Source organism: Alternaria arborescens (assembly GCF_004154835.1).
Source record: "Alternaria arborescens strain FERA 675 chromosome Unknown contig_35, whole genome shotgun sequence".
Lineage (NCBI taxonomy): Eukaryota > Fungi > Ascomycota > Dothideomycetes > Pleosporales > Pleosporaceae > Alternaria > Alternaria arborescens.
The window spans coordinates 113,449-129,662 of NW_021167890.1; the positions used below are offsets into that span (position 1 = coordinate 113,449).

The following is a 16,214-nucleotide window of genomic DNA, read 5'->3' on the forward strand; positions in this document are numbered from 1 at the left end:
CATAGCCGTGACACCCTTTTCCGGCGGTACGAGCTTCGGCGGCGCGCTTGCTGCTACCAAGGGAGGGGTGTGTATAAGCTTCGAGCGCATGAAGAGCATCATCGCAGTCCATGAAGATGATTTGGATGTTGTTGTACAGCCTGGCTTAGGATGGGTGGAATTGAATGAGAGTTTGAAAGACAAAGGATTATTCTTTCCTGTTGATCCTGCGCCGGGAGCCAAGATAGGAGGCATGGTATGTTCTAGTGTCGTTGTTTGATACGCTATCTTCTTCTATGAATTCACCGGGATGAGCTAGAAGATTCGTTAACCGAAAAGAAGATAGCAATGTCTTGCTCCGGAACGAACGCCTACCACTACGGCACTATGAAAGAGAACGTCATATCTCTCACTTGCGTACTTCCCTCCGGCAGCATCGTAAAAACGCATAACCGACCCCGGAAGTCGTCCGCTGGATATGACCTCACGCATCTTCTTATCGGATCAGAAGGTACGCTTGCGCTGGTGACGGAAGTTGTGCTGCGTCTCTCGCCCCTGCCGCGGAACCTTTACGTCGGACTAGCAAACTTCAGTACATTTCAAGAAGGCATTCGGGTCGTTGTCTCCCTGCAGAAATTAGGTCATCGACTTGAAGCGCTGGAGTTGGCCGACGGACCAACGATGCAAAGTGTCAATGTCTCAGGGCTGGCACCACAACGGACATTCAGAGAGGTGCCAACACTATTCTTCAAGGTTGCAGGTCCATCAAGGCACATCGTACAAGAGCAAATTTCAACGATGAAAGAGCTGTGTCAAGCGCAAGGCGCCTCTAGTGTCGAGATCACACAACAAGAAGATGAGATGGATATCATCTGGGGAGCGCGCAAATGCATGGGCACAGCTCTTCTCGCCATGAAGAAGAACTCCAAAGATATCTTCTTGCATAGTGACTGCGCAGTGCCAATATCCAACCTTGCAAGCCTCGTCGCTGGAACGCAGGAGCTTATCGCCCAGGCTTCAGCTGCCCATCAAGCATCTTGGTTCTGTGCCAACGTGGGTCACATCGGTGATGGCAATGTTCACTCTAGCATCGTTTGTCCACAGGAACACTACGACGTTGCGATGAGTGCGATCATGGAGATAGCCAGGCTGGCGCTAAGCTTAGAAGGAACAGTCACAGGAGAGCATGGCATTGGGCTTAAGTTGAGGGAAGCGTTGGCGGAAGAGGTAGGGGATGATGGTGTGACTATGATGAGAAGTATCAAGAGTGCGTTGGATCCGAAGGGGGTCTTGAATCCTGACAAGGTATTCAAGATAGAGAAGGAAGGGAGCGCGCCGAAGCTTTGAGTCTTCCTGCTGGAGAGAGATGAAACAGTATGGCTAAGTGGTGAATACATCAATTTTGGACAAGGCTTTCTCCATATGCCGTAATTAAGTCGTGCTTACAGCTTTGCCATATCCTTGGGACTACCAGTAGCGCCAACTGTCTTCAGCGCATTCCACAGCTTTAACCCCTCATCTAGTCTTGTATCTTCTTCGATAGCGACGTTTCCATCACTCTTCAATGTCCTCAGTTGCATTGCATGCTGCGTACCCCATTCCATCTTTTCGCCTTTGAGAAACCGGCTCAACGGTTCGTGGAATGTCTTCAATGCGATGTTCTTCTCTCCTTCACTCAGGTCGTTGCCGTTGCCCCAGAACCATATCGCCATGTCGGAGCCGTGACTAGCACCAAAGTACTCAGGCAGCTCTTTGTCAACACAATGCGCGCGCCACTCGATACGATATCTATGTATGAGATCTCCTGCGCCATGCTTTACCAACGCATTTACCATCCCACGCCGCAATGCGTGAATCTGCACGTCTGCGTAGATATGTCCGAAAACTGCCTGCCAGCTCTTGTATTTGGATGGCAGCTTGCGATTGGGGAAATAATGCGACATCAACACCTTACAAGCTTCGCGAGGATAGTCCGCTTCAAGTCGGTATAACATGTTTTCATACCCTGGTTTAGGAGGTCGCCAAAGGCCGTAGACGAAATGCTCATCGCTGCATTCCCCGATGATGAGCTTCACATTGCGACGCTTCATACGCTTCGCATAGACCCCGTTCGACAGCTCTTCCAGAAGACCATGCCGCACAAACGACCCATCTGTGACTGCACGGAATTGGTGATGCTTGATCTTGTTGCTTGCTTCTACAACCTGCCTTGGGCTCATTGCGCGGAGTCTCGCCAGTTTGTCAGCTGGCGACGCGTCTGACTCGATATTCAAAGCCTTCAATAGCTCGTCAAACTGAACCTGCGCCTCAGTCAAACTCTTTGGCTGCATACCTGGACCGTTCGACAGCATTAACGCTCTCTTTACGACTGTCTTCTCATCGGGCAATCCGAGATCATACGACAGCTGATGAAAGACGGAGTGGCTCCCTGCCGAATCCCCGCCGATAGTGATATTTGAGGCGTTACCGCCAAAGTAGCTGATATTCTCGTACGTCCACTGCAAGGCCATGCGCTGATCCCAGAAGCCGAGATTGACGCCAAAATCCGGGCATGAGTCGACAACATTCTGGGAAGCGAGAAACCCGAATACATTCAGACGGTAGGCGGGAGCGACGACGATGCATTGGGTAGGGGATTCACTAAATAGCGCACGGAGGTCGAGACCGTTCGGGCTACCCCATTGCAGGAACCCGCCATCTAGTGATGTTTAGCGTTGATCTACCACGTGGTTGAGAACTTAATATTCCGCCACATTGTACGCCGAAGATGAACCAGAAAGTTGTTTGCCGTGAAACGGCGATGCCAAGCACTAAAAGGGTGACGGAGCTGAAAACGACTACTTACGAATCCAGAATAGTACCGGCCAACCTCCCCGAGTCAGCAATCATTGATCGAGCTGAATGAAGTCAGGGACATACCTTCCGCTGGCGATTGACCAGCTGGAATCCAAATGTTGGTCTGTAAACAGTCTTCATCCCATGTAGGTTCGTTAAGAACTTCCGTACTGGACCCTGGCTGTGGACAAAGCCCGCATCCGCCTGTATATCGCCCCGGGTTCGCTTTCGTTCCGTAGCGATAGCATGGTGGTAGTGAGCGTGGCTTCTGGAAGCGAAAGGGGCCAACAGGTGGGAGAGCGTATGGAACGCCTCCGAAATAGTGGCACTGTGCTTGGCTGTCGCTATCAACGTAGGTGAGGCCTTCCACGAAGCCACGGAACTGGAGATCACGATGATGTGGTTTGGATGGCTTCGACATGTTGATGAAGGAGGTTGCGCCAAGGTCAAGGTGGTGCGGATTAGGCTTGTTGATCAATGATCGATGTACCTCGGCTAGACGGGATGCCCCTGTTGCCGATCATCAAATGAAGATCATCATCGCGCGAACATGTCCGTTCACCATCGGTAAAGAACCACCCATTCTTATTGCGTAACGGTGCAGCAGTGTATCAACGGCATAAGCGGTTGGGCGCTTCTTCAAGTCATTAATTCATTATCATTATTGTTTACGCTCGTGTATGACGAAGCGTTTAAGCCCAGTCGTGATGCCGCCGCGACGCTATGCTCTTACTATCAGCCGTCACTTCCACGTGCGTGGTCTTCATAATGGTGATCGGCTGATCAGAACCCTTCCTCTCGCTGACGACCTCACTGTCTGGTAGTATGCCAAGCTCACTATCATCATCCGTATCATGCTTCCGCTTCGATGACTTCCCACTCATCTGAGGGCCGGTGTTTTGGAGTGCGTAACTTTGCCTTGATCCCTTCCCAGATCCTCCAGTGATACTGGTAGGAAGAACCTTGCGGAGGAGGTTCTCAAACGTCTTGCGGAGCGGTGGAAGACACGCTGTGAAAACGCCAACGAAGACTTCGGCAATCGCGAAAACGCTGAGATTGACGGACGAATAGGTAGGGTCTGGTGATTCGTTCAAGGATTTCATCTCGTAGAGTTTCATCGCGGAGATGGTGGTTGTACTGGAGAACGTTAATGATGCATGTAAGAGGCGCAACGAAGAGAACACTTACACAAGACCACACAAGAACACTGCGCGAACACCCCAGATGGTTCGCTTGGGAAGCTGCACCCTCGCAATATAGATGAGCGGGGACATGGTGTAGAGCAAGTCCGTCAATATGTTGACTGCAGCGCCAGAGTATCCAGATATAACTCGTGGTGTCGCACTCCAGCAAGAACCAGGTTTGGTTCCAGCGACATCCCAATGCTTCGTGTATGGTGTGCATTCGCCGAAAAGAATGACTGTAGGAAAGACAACGTTGACGAGGACATGGATCACGACTGAAGCCCAGATGATGATCCGAAATGTTCTCGAGAAGTCCAACATGAAGATGTAGGCGCAAACACTCAGCTTGACCAAGGCCATTCCGTACAGATTGAGCAGCTGACCCAGCCATAGGTAGTAAAGATATGTTTCCAGGTTCCGAGGCGTCAACATGGGATCCCAGATATGTCTACCACCCCCGACTTCTGCCATCCTGTAGCAGCATGCCGCACCGGCTACGGCTATGACCTGAAGATTGTTTAGTATAATCCCTAATACCCTTGCTTGATTACTGCCTTACCTGTCCCGTCCATAATAGATGGTCTGTCAATAGGAAGAAGTTCCTATTCCTCCAATTAATGCCCAAGCGGAGCAAGACGAACACCGAGCTGAATATGATCAATGTGATGATGGGTATCTTGAGCGCATTGGACCGATCGTCCAAAGGAAGTCCTTCCGGGGTTGTTGGCACACCCATGGCGGGTGCGAGAATGCAAAAGAACGAGGCAAGGAAAGACGAAGAGTCCAATGGAGAGGGATGGGCGGGGGGTACTCCTCGGACTGAGCTCCTGACGATCTCCCACGTTGTAATGTTATGCAGGTTCTTGTATATAGTACGGGACGGGTGGACGTGCTGTTATATTTGCTCTGTTAATATCCTCCGGATGGCCAGCCAAATACAGCGGAGTGGCCGACCGATGTCGAACTCAGCCAATCCCGCAAAACGCAACGAGACATGCAGGAGGCGTCTAAAGCCTACCCACACGACAGTGCGCTGCGCACGAGCGCACATATAGCGGCAGGCCGTTAGTCAGAATGCGTTCCTGCTAAGGCACCATAGTCCAGATCGCCAGTGATCATCTTGCAGGAGGCTGCCGAGCCGCAAGGCTCTGTAGATCAAACGAATCCACTTTCCTGTTTCTCGGGGCTTGGAAACCATACTTCGACGATCGGGAGAGTTGCCATGGCCACTTGCGATTTGAGATTCTAGAAACGAACCCAACCAAACTATCGCATTACTGCTAATCCAGATTCCCGGCATTAAACCCATCGTAAGATATGGCCAAAGCGAGAAGCACGACATCTGTCACTCGGTTAGCCGTCGTGGGATGGACTAAAGTGATGTGGTTCGCGCCGTTGCACGAGGTTTTAGCCTAGGCCGGCGTGGATATCTGGCCCTCAGCTTCGAAACGGCCTTGTCGCGTATTGTGGCTGCCGTCCGTAGCCATCGCGGCGCAGTCAATCAGCACGCAAAATATGCTGAGATCTATTGTGTTTCAAGGCAGAATGTACTCCCCACACGATCTTTCTGAATCACAAAATTCGACAGGCAGATTCCCCTGGACAAGATGTTACCAATATCCAAAAGGCGGGCCGAGCGGGTATAACAGGCGCCGGCTCTGTTACTCGCTCTTCGGTACCGCAATGATTCTAGTAATTTCGCAACTGAGCAGGGTGCTACGCGACGGTTGCTGTGCAAAGGAGGTTAAAGAAGTTGGCAGCTTTGAACCGTCGTCAGGCTAGGGTTCAGGTGGGGAGACGAGCTATACCCGTTCAGGCCACCTCCGTACGCCATCGATGATCTAGACAATTGACCTTCTGTTGCAAACTTAAACACTCGTACACCAAAGTCAAATATCGATCTAACGACGACTTGGTCGAGCGCGAGAGGAAGGTGACGACGTTGGAGATTTTCACCGAAGCACGGCTCGTTCAGGTTGACAGCCGTGGCCCCTGCATTCCCGTGGTTGCTTCGCCAGCACAACACCGTCGGTCTCGCCCTCTCTACCATGTGGACCACACGACAAAGCAGTGCACCATGCAGGGTAAACCTTCCTCACAATTACAGTTGCGTGGCGCACGTCACACGATCACGCACGTGGGTGTTGCAGACGGGAGCTGATAGTCGGCGCCACAGCAGCCATGCTTCCTTGATGTCGCTGCCCGCAGCTCTAGGGCTGTCGATAAGCGTTCTTTGTGACAGGATCATAAGCCATACCGCTATCGGTCAACTACCAAAATATGCTTTCCACCAAGGTTTGGGGATCTCAGCTTTTGTTTCCGTGCGGCATCGACCCAGAATCCGGGCAACATGCTATATCGAGCACTACAGGATCTGGTAGCTTTGAGCATTGTTTACTGGGAAAGGACATTGTAAGCATAGAACGGGTAGCGGGTAGCATGCGAGTGTTATGCTCTGCCGAAGAACGGGTTTTTTGCAAGCGAGGAGGCTTCAATAGCTTCGCGTACTCAGGGGTGGTCTGACCGTGAACTACGTGGGTTCCGAGGAGGTATAAACCTTGGACGAACCTTAGTCTTTCATTTCGTCACTTTCCTGGACCCTCACCCTTGCGCCATTCATTTGGTGCTCATACACTCGTTCTGTCCATAATTTCTAATATGTCTCTCCTTCTTTCAGGCATCTTCTACCTGGCGTCTTTCGTGCCACGGATATTGGATCCATCCGCTCCAGGTAGTAACGGTGGCGAGCCAGATGTTGGAGGACAATCTTTCGACTACATTGTCGTTGGTGGCGGTTTGACTGGCCTAACAGTTGCTAACCGCCTGAGTGAAGACTCCAGCCGTAAGTACCGGAATCGCATATGTGATGCACAATCTAACACTGTTAGGCACCGTGCTTGTGATCGAGAATGGGTTCATGGTCGACGATGTAACCACACAAGTACCTAGCTTTGCAAACAGCATCAACTCGGCTCTAATGTACGACATCACATCGGCATATGATACTAACACAGGCGGCACACACCCTGTCTGGGTCGGCAATGTCGTTGGTGGTGGGTCCGTGGTCAACGGTATGGCCTTTGACCGAGCATCCGCCGCCGACTACAATGCTTGGGAGCAACTTGGTAACAGTGGCTGGAACTTCAACAATTTGTTATATTACTTCAAGAAGTCGACCACCTTTACACCACCCACAGCATCCAACGTCAAAGAATTTGGCACTACCTATGACGCCTCCTACTATGGTACAAATGGTCCGATCCAAGCATCCTTCCCCAACTTCGAGTACCAAGATACGAAGACCATTTGGGCAGCATACAAGCGTGAAGGTGTACGCTTGCCAAAGGAACATGCCTCTGGAAATGCAGTAGGCGCATTCTGGATACCCACTGCCCTGCGGCCCAAGACGCAGACCCGATCTCACGCAAAGAACGAATACTACGATCCAGTCAAGACCCGCAGGAACCTCATTCTCATCACCGGCCAGACCGTTAACGAGATCCTATTCAACAAAGGCCTGCTTACAGGATACACGGCAAACGGCGTTCAGTACAAATCTCGTTCAGATGGCTCGGTCAAGCAAGTCTACGCAAAACGCGAGGTCATCATGGCTGCCGGCTCAATCTTCACACCACAACTACTCCAACTCAGCGGCCTTGGTCCCAGAAATGTGCTCCAAGCTGCCGGCATCACCGTCAAGAAAGACATGCCCGCCGTCGGCGCAAACATGCAAGACCACCCAAACGCCAACATGGTCTTCGATCTCCAAAATCTTTCCTTCCCAAGCATTTACAGCGGAGTAGACCCTACATACAACGCCACGGTATGGTCAGAGTACGACACGAGCAAGAGCGGCCCTCTCACCCAAGCGCACGGTAGCAGCTTAGCGTTCCTCAGCCTACAGACCGTCTCCGACAAGTGGTCTTCCATTGTGCAAAGCGTAAAGTCGCAAAATGCGCGCAGCTACCTCCCCTCCGTCTACGACGACGCTTCTCTGCTCCGCGGCTTCACCAAGCAACGCGACCTCATCGCCAATCTACACGGCAGCGCCGATGCCGCCGTCGGCGAGTTCCCCATGGTCCCCTTTGGTCTCGCCATCAGCTCGCTGCAACGCCCCCTGTCCCGCGGCACCGTCACACTCGATCCCACCAACAAATACGGCAACCCCGTCGTCCAATGGAACTCGCTGCAGAACCCCGTCGACCGCCAGATCATTGTGGAAATGGTGCGCTGGACGCGTAGGCACTGGGAGAATCCGGAGCTTAAGAAGTTTTCCCCCGTTGAACTTACACCCGGATCACAGGCACAGACTGACGACGAGATTATCGATGATCTTGTCAACCAGAAGGCGCTGCAGGCGTCTTTTGCACACATGTCGGGTAGCTGTGCGATGATGCCCGAGGCTTATGGGGGTTGTGTTGGTAGTGATCTCGCTGTGTATGGGGTCAAGGGCCTTAGTATCGTGGACGCTAGTATCATTCCTTTGATTCCGGCTACCCACTTGCAAGCCACCATGTACGCGGTTGCGGAAAAGGCGGCCGACTTGATCAAGGCCAGAAACGCTTTCAATATTCTCAACCCGTTTAATCTCCCGACTGTCAGTCGTGCGCCTTCCATCCTTGGGGGGCTTGGAAATCTCTTTCGGTTTGGAGGGAGTAGGAGATTTTGAGTTTTAGTGTACCATGTAATACACCACACTTTCTTTGACACTATATTTTGAGTTGAAACTACATTGAACTACAGTGATACATGTGCTTCTGTTCTTCTACAGCACTTGCAATTATCACATTGTTCTACGTCTTGCCCCTAAGGTTCTCGCAGCTAGTCATACCTTTATGATGTCCTTGCTTGAAAGCTGCAAGAGTGCCGACGAGGAAGCTCAAGTTCACGAGATGCAGGGCCAGTCACATATACGTGTTGCAGACTTACGGTCCCGTAAGCCCACCCCACTCGTTGCAAGAGCCATCAAAACCAGAGCGAGCATCTTCACCACGACTAAACAGAACAAGAGGAGCAAGACATGGATTGCCCTTGGTGCGAGACTCGTCGACTTCTATCGTTCATCTCCACCCATTGAATCACAATATCCAATATCCAATGAGCCCTCTACCTCACACCTCTTTTGAACAATACCTTAATCACAATCCCCCTACAACCTCCCATCCCCACCCTATCCCCATCACTCCCCCGAAAACCACGGCGCATGCTCCCTCAAAAACGCCACCTAAACGCTCTTCTTCCTCTCCTCCTCCTTACCAACCTCCAACCTCAACCACTCAGCCCACACACCCAAATCATCAACAACATCCAGCGCACGCGCCAACCTCTTCACCTTGGCATCTTCTTCCTCAAGAACAACATTCTGCTCAGTAAGGATCAACTCGCCATTGGCCTGAACATCGATTGCCAGCGCGAGGGGAGCGTGGTACGCAGAAGGAGGCGAAGGAGAAGAAGGAGAAGGGGTAGTAGGTTCATCGAGATGAGACAAGAGATCCGCTATGATCGCAGCATCATCTGCATCTTTACTCTTCTTCTCCTTTTCAGATGAACATGCCGCCTTCGCCACAGCAGCAGCACACGGATGAGGAACATGCAGCGTGAACCGAGGCACAGGCGGCGCATAACTCAGATTAACGTCGAGTTGCAAACCTGGCAACAAACCTCCTACCTGTGCAGCCTTGTGCGGTGGTGATGGTGGTGTGAGCTCATAATGGCCCAATTTATGCGTCGGGACTTGCTTCTTCGGAGCTTCGTAGAAACAAGTCTTGAGCAAGCTCGTAATATGCGCATACTGTCTCAACACAGGCAAAACCTCCACCAACTGTTTCGGATGGCTAAAAGGCAAAGCTTCTAGCGTGCGACTATACTCGAGCTTAGGTATAAAAAGGCTCATATCATGTCGTCTATCCTTTTCTTGTCCATCCTCACACCGAACCAAAACAGTTCGGCTACTCCGAATCTCATGCGTAACATCACCCACCGTCGTACCCGACATTCCCGGATCAACCTCGCCCGGTCTGAGCGCCAGGCCTGCAAACGTCTCGGGACGGAAGTCGTCGGTGCGCGGCTCGATACCGACGAGCTGGTAGAGTTGCATGTGGACGGCAAAAGGGACGACGAGCGGGGGATTGAACTTTGCGACGAAGCGGACGTTGGGAAGGCGGCCCGCTGCCGAGTCGAGGTTCATTGCGTCGTGGTCGTGATCGTTGTCGGCAGTCTGCTCGGGGGCTGGTTCGAGGTACGTTGGCTTTGGGTCGAGCCAGTCCAGGGATGATGAAGAGGCGTGCGTGAGTATGTTGTCTAGAGTGGCGTTCGCGTCGTGCGTATCCGTGGGTTTGTCGATGCGGTCGCTGATCCAGTCGTCGGATATGCGAATGGGTGTGTACAGAGTCGAGGGCGAGGCTTCGCACTCGATGGTCAGCGAGTACATCTTGTTGTGGCTCTTGTCTGCATCCTCGGGGTAGGCTGCAGATTCCACGGGCGGGTCGATTTGCATCCGACCATCCATCCAGTACTCGAGGCTCAAGCCCAGACAGGATCCGCCGTTGAGTCTGGGCCGGCCGCTCTTCTTGCACAGCACCTCGCGCTCAGCTTTGTGTGTCCTGAAGCGCTCGTCGGGCGTCCTTTTTGCGAGCTCCGCCTTCTTCTCGTGTTCGAATAGCTTGCGCAAACTCGTATAAACCCCCGCAATCGCATTGTAGCAGCTGACCCCTCCGTTCTGCGCTGACCCCAATTTATCCAGCGTAAGCAGCTTCTCTAGACTCTCCGAGAAGCGCTCGAGCGTGACGTTGAGTTTGCTCTGGCCCGGCAAGGGTTTCAAGCTCCGGACGAGTATCTCGGACCCCGTTGTGCCGAAATGGAGATCGGGTCTCGATTCGTCCAGGCCGGTTTGCAGATTGACGCTCGCAATCTCGTCGTTGTGGAACGTCACATCGCAGAGGGCTTCGTCGCCAATGAGCAGACTCCAGGTGCCTGCCTCGTCCATGTGTTTCTCGCACGGTATGCCCATTCTCTTGCACAGCTGCAGCAGACCTTCCTCACTGACCCTGCCAGGCTTCTTGCCGACGAGGTCGATGATGGCGCGTAGACGCCGGCTTCGTTCGGCCTCGTCGGCGCGACCCATGGCGCTCGCGCTCATGCCTAAGCTGGACATGCCGAGCCCGCTCATGGTGATGCCCATGCCGACGCCGCCCATGCCGACGCCGCCTATGCCTGAGCTGGCCACGTCGTTGAGCATGTTCAGTACTGCGGGCGAATCGTACGACATCATGTTCACGTTGCCCGAAGGAGGGACGCTGCGCGGGGCGGGCGAGGAAAAGGCGTTGAGGTTTTTCGAGGGCGTTTCCTTGTCTTTGGGGGTTGGGGTTGCCATGGTGGGTGATGGATGGGTCGTGTGTATTATTTGTAGTATTCGTGTGTATTATCTTTACATTAAAGAACCCTCAAAGGGTCTGGCGGGCCGTGGACGTTATGCTATCATGTTGCGTTGGTGCAAAGGTAGAGCAAGGGTTCACCACAGAGGAAGCGCGCCCATGGTTGTTAGTCTTGGCGTCGCAAGCAAGTCGCGACATCCGCGCCAAGCTTCCTCATGTAATTGTATTCAACAGAGTGCAAACAGTGTCGCAAGGGGGTGTCATATCGTCTTTCAGTCCAACTCCACAACCCCATCTTCCTCCCCAATCTCAATGATCCTGCTCTTCGCCCGAGTAGCCGCAGCCCTCCCCGTCGTCTTCTTCTTCGACCCGAGCACAAACTCGCCATCGTCGTTTGTGTATTCAATAGCCCTCACCCTCTTCTTTGGCCTCTGCCTCCCACCCTCCTCTTCTTCCTTTCTCCGCTCCGCCGCTTCAACCTCCCACCGCTTCCTTATTTCGTCTTCGACTTTATTCTCCATTGTGTGGAAAGACGCGTGGTGTCCGCAGCCATCGCATTCGTACGACGATGATGACTATAGCGTAACATGACTATTAGCTATGTGTGCTGGCGGCATGTGCCATCAGGCGTGGCAATAATGCCTATCGCTGTCGGCAAGAGACAACATCACGACTCACCTTGAGCGGATGCAACATGAACCTCAAACACGGACATTTGGCCGCGAGGAGAGAAGGCTTATGGTTACATTGTCCGCGGGGAGGGACGTAGTTCATCTGCGTCCAGACATTTGGTGCGGCGCTGTTGTTCGCCATGGTTGTGTTGGGATGCGCTGTGTACGTAGATCTAGATAGACGGCGAGCTGCACTCATCAATGACCAGTGGTGATCGAAGCGCGAGAGCACATTCCATCACATAGTTGGCGCGCATGGGTGAAGCACAAGGTGCGCGCGCGCGCAAACACCAAATTGTCCCGAGTTCACGTGCTGCGCTATGCGGTAGCCGGATTGGGAAAACCCCGCTCCGCAAAACTCACCCAGCTAGGTGTGGCTGCGCGTCATGGTCGTGCGACAAGTCGAGTATGCGCTTTAAACAGACTGAAAAATGCATCACGATGATAGTTCTGGGCGCAGATTTCGAAGCCTGATCAATCCTTGTACTGCACGGCACTGCTCACCAGGCGCAAATCATGCGATATGCTTAGTTTACTGCTTATTCGGTCCGCAGCGAATGCTTTGATTTGGAATTTCCCCTCTGTTTTCCAAGTGTAGTGCCAAATTCCGACCCAGAACGGATTGCCTGTGCCACTAAGTCCATATATCGTGCGTAAGCGGATAGCTTCCCTCTATCCGTGATGCGTCGGTGGGATGCCGTCGCTGAGGTAAGGCCTCGGCACTAGAGCAGTAGTGGTGGAGACCCTGCCGAGTGGGATGCCGTAGGGCGCTACACGTCGACCAAGTTGGCGAGTTGGCGATCGCATACAGCGGGGTAGACAGTCGTATATAAAGCCCGAGGTGTACATGTCGCCAACACCCTGACATTCAAACACGACTCTTATCCTCTCGGCCCCAGCAACTAGACATTTCTAATAACTTCTCTTTCTACTCTAAACCCACGACAACCTCATCCCAAATGGCTTCTGGAGGATGCTACTGCGGCGCGGTCCGCTATGAGGTGTCCGGTGAGAGTGGAGGCAGCATCCTATGCCACTGTCTCGACTGCCGCAAAATCACCGGTTCGGCTTATAGCACCAACGCCGTCTACCCAGAAGATGGCTTCAAGGTCACCAAGGGCACGCCAAAGCAACACACAGTCAAGAGCGACAGTGGAAACGAGATCACCTCCTACTTCTGGTATGTAGAAATCCATATTCGCTATCGTAATGGCAATGTAGCGAACCAATGTCCTGACCTATTCTGTGCAGCGGCGACTGTGGCTCGACCATGTGGCGTCAGGGTCCTTCCTTTGCCGGAAAGCGCATCGTCAAGGTAAGCTGGTCCCAAGCCTATTGGTATCCGCCAGGCCTTTGTTAACGTGTGTAAACGTGTGTACAGGTGGGAACCCTCGACGACACCAAGATCCTTGACAACCTCAAGATGGACGCCGAGTTGTTTGTAGGCCACAGGCCGAAGTGGGTCGGCACGCAAGAAGGCGCAGCGCAGAAAACGGGCATGTAAGCGGTTCGATTCGGGTGCTCGTGAGCAAGAGAGGACGGAGAATGCTAGTCGGCACTAGGATTGCTCGCAGTGAGACTTGTAATCAAGTGGGTTGCTTAAACTTCTACTCCGAGTCTGAACTCTCTGGCTCCTTTAGGCGCTCCCTCATCATCTGTGATGTGATTTGTGTCAGTGGTGAGCCGTCATGTTGTGGCATGTTTGTGAAGCGCACCTGGTTCAAACGCGCTTTGAGCTCGTTGATACGCGTTTCCTTGACTAATATGTGCTCCTCGTCGAGCTCTTCGATGATGTATTCGTTGTTGTTCTTGCTGTCAATGTCGACCAGCATGGCTTTGATGGATGCGTCGCACTTGACGAGCGTGCCTGCCATGGTCAGCATGATGGAGGAGGGGCGGAAGCGGGAAACGTACCTCTGATTGCTTTGACCATCTCCGAGTCTCTGCCAGAATATCTGCGGGGTGTTGGTGGGTAAGTAGAGGAGGGCTGGACAGCAGGGTGCGACCTCGCTGACGCGATTGCTTGGCGGAATCGTTCCGTAAGCACACTAGGTCCCGATGCCTCCGCTATTTCCCAGTGAAGAGTAATTAACACTTCGACACCTCGGCATTTCGTATTTCTCTCGAGTAACAGGACTGTACTCGGATCATCCACAGTCATTGTCATCGTTCAAAATGGGTTTGAAGCTTCAATCGCAGGCCTCATGCTCCTGCCCAGTGTACATCCCAGCAGGCGCAACTTAGGCAAACCTGCAAGACGTGCAAGAATGGCAGGCTCCTTGCGGTCAATGTTAAGAGCGCCCATCTTGTCTGGCACTTCTCGAATCGCCTTGCCAATGCCCTAATCACCGCCCTCGCAGTATCGTGTGCGCATCACTATCGTAGCACTCCTACGGATGCATCGTCATCCCCACCAGAGACCTCTACTGCACTCGCTGTAGTCTAATCACCTGCGACAATGGCTTACCTCAATGTGCCCATCGAACCGCTGTCTTCAACAAGTATATCACCAACCGTCCCCAGCGACGAAGACGCCCCCTCCATCGAGCACATTTCATTCAACTACTACCTCCTCTTCCTCGGTGTACCCGTTGCACTCATCGCTCTAGTCTGCTTTCACGTATACCGACACAGAGCCACACAGCGTCAGAACTATCAGCAGACAGAAGCGAGGTATGTCGAAGGATGGCCTCGCATTCGCAATCTCGTGTGTGGGACATATGGGATTAACGATTCTGTTACTGCAAGGCAACCTGAGGGTCTGAACGAGCATGTGCCCAATGTCGATGTACATGTCGAGGACGGGCTGAACGAGAACGGAGAAGCACCACCACCCTACCAGTCCAAAGTAGAAGAGACAGAGGCGGTGGTTGCGATATCTCTTCAGACTCTACAGAGGGACGAGACTGTTCGGCGAGAGACGGTGGGTGAGCAACCGCCACCACAGTACACTGCAGCAGAGCGCACGGCTTCCACTCTCAGCACGGGAGAAGAGGGCACGCAGACAGAGGCAGAATCTGGGGCGAGGACATGATGTACAGGCCGGAAATAGGGACTAGATGGTAATGGGAGCGAAGTGCCGAGACACGACCAGGGACGCTGCGCTAGTAATGTATGTCAGTCATTGTGAATAGTAACATCGACACCACATCCCCTGACTTTCTATTGCTATTCATCGTCTGTGAGTCTTCCTAATTGACACGGTTCAGCTCTACCCCCAAGAAAGAGACACATCAGAGAGACACAGACATAAGGAAAACATGAAAGAAGAACGATAATAGAGAGAGAGCCTGATCATTCGAGACACCCATTCAACTCCAAAACGGACCTATACCCTGTTGCTGTTGCGGACTCGAAGTCTGTTGCTGTGTCGATGCCGATAATGCTGGAGCAGAGGCGTTCGGTATACTGCACATCTTGTCAGCACTACGTTCCTACATTGAGTTTGTCACACAAAAACAACGCGCAGCAGAAGATGGGACGTGAGAATGTCAAAACATACTGAACCTCTCTCATATTCGCGCCCGTGGCTGATCCACCTGGAGCACTGGCGTACAGATCAAGCACGTAGCCCATGGTAGGTATGGCATTGCGTACGTGATGGCTTGCTCTCAGGGCTTGGACACTAGATCTAATTGTGCCCTCAACGTCTCCAGATGCCAATGTACAACCTTTTGGTAAAGAAAGGTCAGCTTGGAATTCGTGTATTCGCATTCACTTTCGCTTGTGCTACACAAAACGTGTTGCAGTCTTGCTCCAAGGTTTTGTCGTTGGCATACACGAATACGGACGTACGTACCGGCGTGTCCCAATACAACAATCATACCCAGCGGCTTTGCTTGGTCGGCATAGTAGATGCGACTGATGGTTTGGTCTCCGGCTGTTACACGTGCACCATCTGTTTTAAGGATTGTGGTATGTGGGTTGGTCGTGTTCATGTACCGGGCTGGATCAAGAACAGTGCCAGAGGTAGATTCGGTGCAGCATACTAATACCGTCAGTAAGTCGTCATGGCCGAAGAGACGTGGCGAAGAGGCGGGAAGAAGGGAGAGAGCGAGGAGGGTTGAGAAAGGGATGAAAAGTCGACTTACCAATATAAAGGACCGGAGCGGTAGACATGACTTGGACGTGACGATTTATCGAGATGAACAGCGGTATGTTTACTTGTGTAT

At 52.6% G+C, this 16,214-nt stretch overlaps 8 protein-coding genes across 8 annotated transcripts; 4 read left to right on the top strand and 4 right to left on the bottom strand.

The window, feature by feature from the left end:
* Window positions 1-366: 366 nt before the first annotated feature.
* AA0111_g10427 (hypothetical protein) lies at window positions 367-1,326 on the top strand (the record flags this gene model as incomplete). The annotated part of the gene is made up of 1 exon (XM_028644175.1): window positions 367-1,326. The coding sequence occupies one exon, from the start codon at window positions 367-369 to the stop codon at window positions 1,324-1,326; it is 960 nt and encodes a 319-aa protein (XP_028501962.1).
* Window positions 1,327-1,421: 95 nt separating this feature from the next.
* AA0111_g10428 (putative esterase/lipase) lies at window positions 1,422-4,734 on the bottom strand (the record flags this gene model as incomplete). Its single annotated transcript, XM_028644176.1, has 6 exons — window positions 1,422-2,677; window positions 2,825-2,848; window positions 2,899-3,324; window positions 3,548-3,951; window positions 4,003-4,505; window positions 4,558-4,734. The coding sequence occupies 6 exons, from the start codon at window positions 4,732-4,734 to the stop codon at window positions 1,422-1,424; spliced, it is 2,790 nt and encodes a 929-aa protein (XP_028501981.1).
* Window positions 4,735-6,656: 1,922 nt separating this feature from the next.
* Window positions 6,657-8,667, top strand: AA0111_g10429 (hypothetical protein; the record flags this gene model as incomplete). Its single annotated transcript, XM_028644177.1, has 2 exons — window positions 6,657-6,840; window positions 6,887-8,667. The coding sequence occupies 2 exons, from the start codon at window positions 6,657-6,659 to the stop codon at window positions 8,665-8,667; spliced, it is 1,965 nt and encodes a 654-aa protein (XP_028501949.1).
* Window positions 8,668-9,222: 555 nt separating this feature from the next.
* AA0111_g10430 (hypothetical protein) lies at window positions 9,223-11,370 on the bottom strand (the record flags this gene model as incomplete). The annotated part of the gene is made up of 1 exon (XM_028644179.1): window positions 9,223-11,370. The coding sequence occupies one exon, from the start codon at window positions 11,368-11,370 to the stop codon at window positions 9,223-9,225; it is 2,148 nt and encodes a 715-aa protein (XP_028501991.1).
* Window positions 11,371-11,643: 273 nt separating this feature from the next.
* On the bottom strand, window positions 11,644-11,892 carry AA0111_g10431 (hypothetical protein; the record flags this gene model as incomplete). The annotated part of the gene is made up of 1 exon (XM_028644180.1): window positions 11,644-11,892. The coding sequence occupies one exon, from the start codon at window positions 11,890-11,892 to the stop codon at window positions 11,644-11,646; it is 249 nt and encodes an 82-aa protein (XP_028501990.1).
* Window positions 11,893-13,001: 1,109 nt separating this feature from the next.
* On the top strand, window positions 13,002-13,546 carry AA0111_g10432 (hypothetical protein; the record flags this gene model as incomplete). Its single annotated transcript, XM_028644181.1, has 3 exons — window positions 13,002-13,222; window positions 13,294-13,357; window positions 13,424-13,546. 3 exons carry the CDS (start codon window positions 13,002-13,004, stop codon window positions 13,544-13,546), a joined length of 408 nt encoding a protein of 135 aa, XP_028501989.1.
* Window positions 13,547-13,649: 103 nt separating this feature from the next.
* On the bottom strand, window positions 13,650-13,975 carry AA0111_g10433 (hypothetical protein; the record flags this gene model as incomplete). The annotated part of the gene is made up of 3 exons (XM_028644182.1): window positions 13,650-13,697; window positions 13,758-13,909; window positions 13,957-13,975. 3 exons carry the CDS (start codon window positions 13,973-13,975, stop codon window positions 13,650-13,652), a joined length of 219 nt encoding a protein of 72 aa, XP_028501988.1.
* Window positions 13,976-14,500: 525 nt separating this feature from the next.
* AA0111_g10434 (hypothetical protein) lies at window positions 14,501-15,076 on the top strand (the record flags this gene model as incomplete). The annotated part of the gene is made up of 1 exon (XM_028644183.1): window positions 14,501-15,076. The coding sequence occupies one exon, from the start codon at window positions 14,501-14,503 to the stop codon at window positions 15,074-15,076; it is 576 nt and encodes a 191-aa protein (XP_028501987.1).
* Window positions 15,077-16,214: the final 1,138 nt, after the last annotated feature.